The sequence below is a fragment of the Vigna radiata genome, chromosome 2 (assembly GCF_000741045.1).
Source record: "Vigna radiata var. radiata cultivar VC1973A chromosome 2, Vradiata_ver6, whole genome shotgun sequence".
NCBI classification, from domain to species: Eukaryota; Viridiplantae; Streptophyta; class Magnoliopsida; order Fabales; family Fabaceae; genus Vigna; species Vigna radiata.
In genome coordinates, this window is record NC_028352.1 from 18,042,806 (window position 1) to 18,047,065 (window position 4,260).

At 33.2% G+C, this 4,260-nt stretch overlaps 1 protein-coding gene across 1 annotated transcript; it reads left to right on the forward strand.

The window, feature by feature from the left end:
• The first annotated feature begins 2,661 nt into the window (after window positions 1-2,661).
• Window positions 2,662-4,053, forward strand: LOC111240769. Its single transcript, XM_022776456.1, has 2 exons — window positions 2,662-3,236; window positions 3,634-4,053. Exons 1-2 carry the CDS (start codon window positions 2,937-2,939, stop codon window positions 4,051-4,053), a joined length of 720 nt encoding a protein of 239 aa, XP_022632177.1. The 5' UTR covers window positions 2,662-2,936.
• The last annotated feature ends 207 nt before the right edge of the window (window positions 4,054-4,260 follow it).

The window sequence follows — 4,260 nt, forward strand, 5'->3', positions numbered from 1 at the left end:
ACACATGGCAAGGCTTAAACTTTTGCTTATGCTTTTCATAAAATATCCCCAATATCTCCATTGTGGTTAGGAGAAAATACCTTTAGAATCTTCCAATTCATTCAACATTCTTTTATTTCCTTGTTTTAAAGAGATTGATGATGACATATTGATCATAATTTGATCATTATGACTTCATAGCATGATATTTGTATGCAAAATTCACTCTAAAAGTTTTGATCAGATTTATGATGTAATGTAGTGAGATGAAACAGGGCGTAAATAAATTATCAGGCTCACGATCGCAGCATACTTATTGTCCCATTAATCTTTAAATTATTCATATTTAAAATAAAATATACTTATTGTTCTGGGTGAACTTTTCTGATCGCTACAATACGACTTTCCCTAAGCCTCCGGACGCTCCGCGTGTACGATCTACTATGGCCTCGCCTTGGTTTCACACGTTATTGTTCAAACCGGCCGGATACCTGCTAAAGGCACTCCGACGCTCAAGTCTGTATGATAAAAAGGGTAAAAGTAAAGATGGGATATAACTGGTAGTAATAAATGAGCATTCAATGTAACCAACTACCTTCCACCTTTAAACTTGTATTTATAGTGTTCATTATAGGCCCTTGATTACCCACTCCTTAATCACGGCCCAATCTGTGGCCCAATTCTTCTAATTGTGTTTTGACATAATCTAATTACCTTGTTTCCTACTACCCAACATGGATCCATCGGGCGGCCAGGCTCCATTATCTCTTATCCGGCACCTTGGTTTGCGATGTCGTAATGGCCTAAAAAGTCATGCAGACACGACCGGTCGCTGTTAATTTCCGTCCGGTGCCATGACTCTTGTGGGTTGCTGAGATAGACTAAGTTCATGCCCGATTTCGGGCATGGTTTGCCGTGACTACCCGTCCGATCCGAGCGGGTCCGCCGCTGCTACCGTGAAGGTGGCAACCCTCTGTGAACCCTAGCTCCTAGCTACCGGTCACGTGATGGGCAGTCGACTGGTCTTTGATTGGTTCTGTTGGTATGTAGGCAGACCATACGACACCCTCCGGTCCCTATCATACACTTATATATAACCACGTGTAAATATATGGTGTAACACCACTGATAATTTAAAATGTCTCGTTAGATACTACTTTAATATCCTTGTTTAAATGGAAAGAGAATCAAATAGTAAAAAAATCACTTTTTTTACGGGTAAAATTATTTGTTCCTATTTTCATTTTTTATTTATTAAAAAAAAATCTGAAAGTATTTTCGATAGTTTTAGATAAAGCGCAGATACTTCCTGCGGTTTTTCAGAAACATCGGTTACTTTCGGCGGTTTTCCAAAAACCCGTGAAAATAAAAGCGGTTTAGTCCAAACTCGGTTAGTTCTAGCAGTTTGCCAAAACCCCTGGAAATAAGGGTGGTTTCCCAAAAACCCCTGGAAATAAGGACGGTTTTCCAAAAACTCCGACTAGTACCGTCAATAATTTTGTAACGGTGATTTTTCCAGTGATTATCTGAACCGCGAGAAACGTGTTTTTTTTTGAGCTAAAACTCCTGGTAATACTAAAAAAAATCCTGGAAAAATTACATATTTTTGTAGTGTGTGGTAATAAGATATTTACCATTTAAAAGATTAATATTTTCAAATTCATACAGATATTTTGTTGTTGTTTAAATTTCTACAGTTTTGAATTTATTCAACTTAAATTTGTATAGTTTATTTATAATTTATAAATAATAAATAATTTAATTTAAAGTCGAATTTTCTTAAAGAAAATATATAATTTTGTATTTGTCAATTTTCTTTTGTAATCACAACCTAAATTATTTCCTATTTGTTGAATAAGTTTAATTAATTTGATACTCTTACTAACAATCATTTGTTGCTTGTTTGTGATTAATTTAAACTCGTTTGTTAATAGTTTGGATAAACCTAATAGTTTTTTACTAGGTTAAATATTTTGAAGAAAAAATCTTAATGCTTTACTAATATAACTTCACAATTCCCTCTTAATGATAATATCATTAAGAAATGAAGTTTTATATTTATAAAAATTAAAAAAAAATAAAAGAACAGTAAAAGTAAAACAAATATAAAAATTTAAAATTTAGATTATCTGTTTAATATTTTCTACTGGTCCTTTACATATATTTACAATTTTTTTAATATTATTAATATTAAAGATATGGAACACAACATCAAAATATTAGAGAATTAAAAAAACTATTACCAAAATAGTAGAGAATTCAAAAAATTATTACCAAATAGTAGAAAAATAAAAAATTGTTGGTTTTAAAAATATCATGGTCTAATGTTTGAAATCAGAAAAATGTATCTTTAGTAATTGTTTTTTACAATTTATTTTATAATTATAATAATTTATAATTAATCCGTTTTAAATATATGAATATTGATACATTGTCAAAAAAAAAAATTAAAATATCATGCTAAAAAAATAATCACAATCACTTTAAAAAGACAGAACAATTGATGTGATGCCAATATGTCTTACCTATAAAAAGGATAAAATCCAAAATCCCTCTTTTTAGGGCATTTCTAATATCTAGATTTTCTGTGCCCCAATTTTGGTAAAATGATTCTAACATGCGAAATCTGATTCTCCCTTTTTTATACTTACTCTGATTCTCCTTAATCATCCTTTTCGTTTTTATTTTGAAAACTCTTTTGGAAGGATTCATACACACAAATCCACAGTAATACATAGAAACCAAGCAACTCAACATTTCACGTTCATTTTCTTACGTTGTATCGTATCAAATTTTCCCACGTTCACAATTTTTAATGGCCACCACCACCCGAATCCAAACACAAACAATCTTTCTCTTTTTCTCCTTCAACCGTCGAATCCTAAACGCCAACACGACACCGTTTCTCTAACCGCCAATATCGTCTCAGAGTTCTCCTCGAGGCTTGTCTTCCCAACATGGAGCCCCCAAAAAGGAAGCCCAAGGTTCACATGTTTCGATTCCTCCGATGTTTCAAACCCAGCGGCGTCGTTTCGCGGGAACGCAAAACACCGGACCCGCTTCTCACTTACATTGCCGTGCCGGAGAAGCACATGTTCCCGACCGTGTTGACGTCGGCTTTCACAGCGGCGAAGGGTGGCGAAGGAAACGCGAGTCACTGGAAAAAGACGGACAGAAATAAGAATGATGATGGTAACAATAATAGTAACCTCTCTTTTCGTCGTGCTCTTATGTCGGCTTTCAATCATACGTCATTGGTTAGTCTTTTCTTCATTCCTTCCATTTTTGCAGAATTTCGTATGCGGTTATTGAAGTATGTTTACGGTTACGGGTCATGTTAGTTTGGAAAAGTAATCAATATTTTTATAATTATTCTCATTTATATTTATTTTTATTAGGAAAATGATATTTTGACACCAATTTTTGACACTATTTTGATAAAAACTGAAACAAAAGTATATTTGAAAAAAAAAAACCAAAGTTTTTCTTTTTTAATTTGAAATCATCCCATCACATTTTGACACAGTATAAAAATGGTATCAAAAAATTGGTGTTAAAATATCATTTTCCTTTTCATTATGTTAATGTGATATTTATATTCATTATAAAAAGAAGTTCTCAAAGTGATTAGGTTTTAAATAATGTTATTTTCAGGGCAAGAAGATGAGCCGTAAGAGGAAAACAAAAAAAGATGATTTCTCAAGAGAAAGTTCAAAGAACTTATCAAACTATTCTTCCTATTCTTCTATTTTTACTACAACTTCATCACCATCTTCAACTTCAACCACATTAAGTACTATTTCAACGGGTACTGTGACTTCAACCACATCCTGCGAACCCTGCTTAACCCGATCATTGGCAATGGCTAATGGAACAAGGATGCTGAAACACAATCGAAAACATGGTTCAAACATTGCTGTCACTGTGTTTTTCATCACTGCTCTTCTTGTTTTAATTCTGTGGGGTAGGTGTTATGCCATAGCTTACACTGCAATAGGCTTCTTTGTCGTGCCTAGTCGTCGAAGGACTTCTCAAGAAACCGAGTTAATTAGTTCGGTTCGGTTCAAGAAGTAGAACAATATGACAGTTTTTGTTGGGAGTGTAATTCTTCATTTTTTTTTTTTTCAGTTTACTTCTTATTTGAGTTTGAGGCTCCAATAATCAGTTTCGAATAGGTGAGCAAAGGAAAAGTTATATACATAGATAGATGGACTTTTAAATTCTTTTATTTTGCATTGGGTGTTTTTGTTTAGAATGTGTAATTTTTCCACAACTACGTAT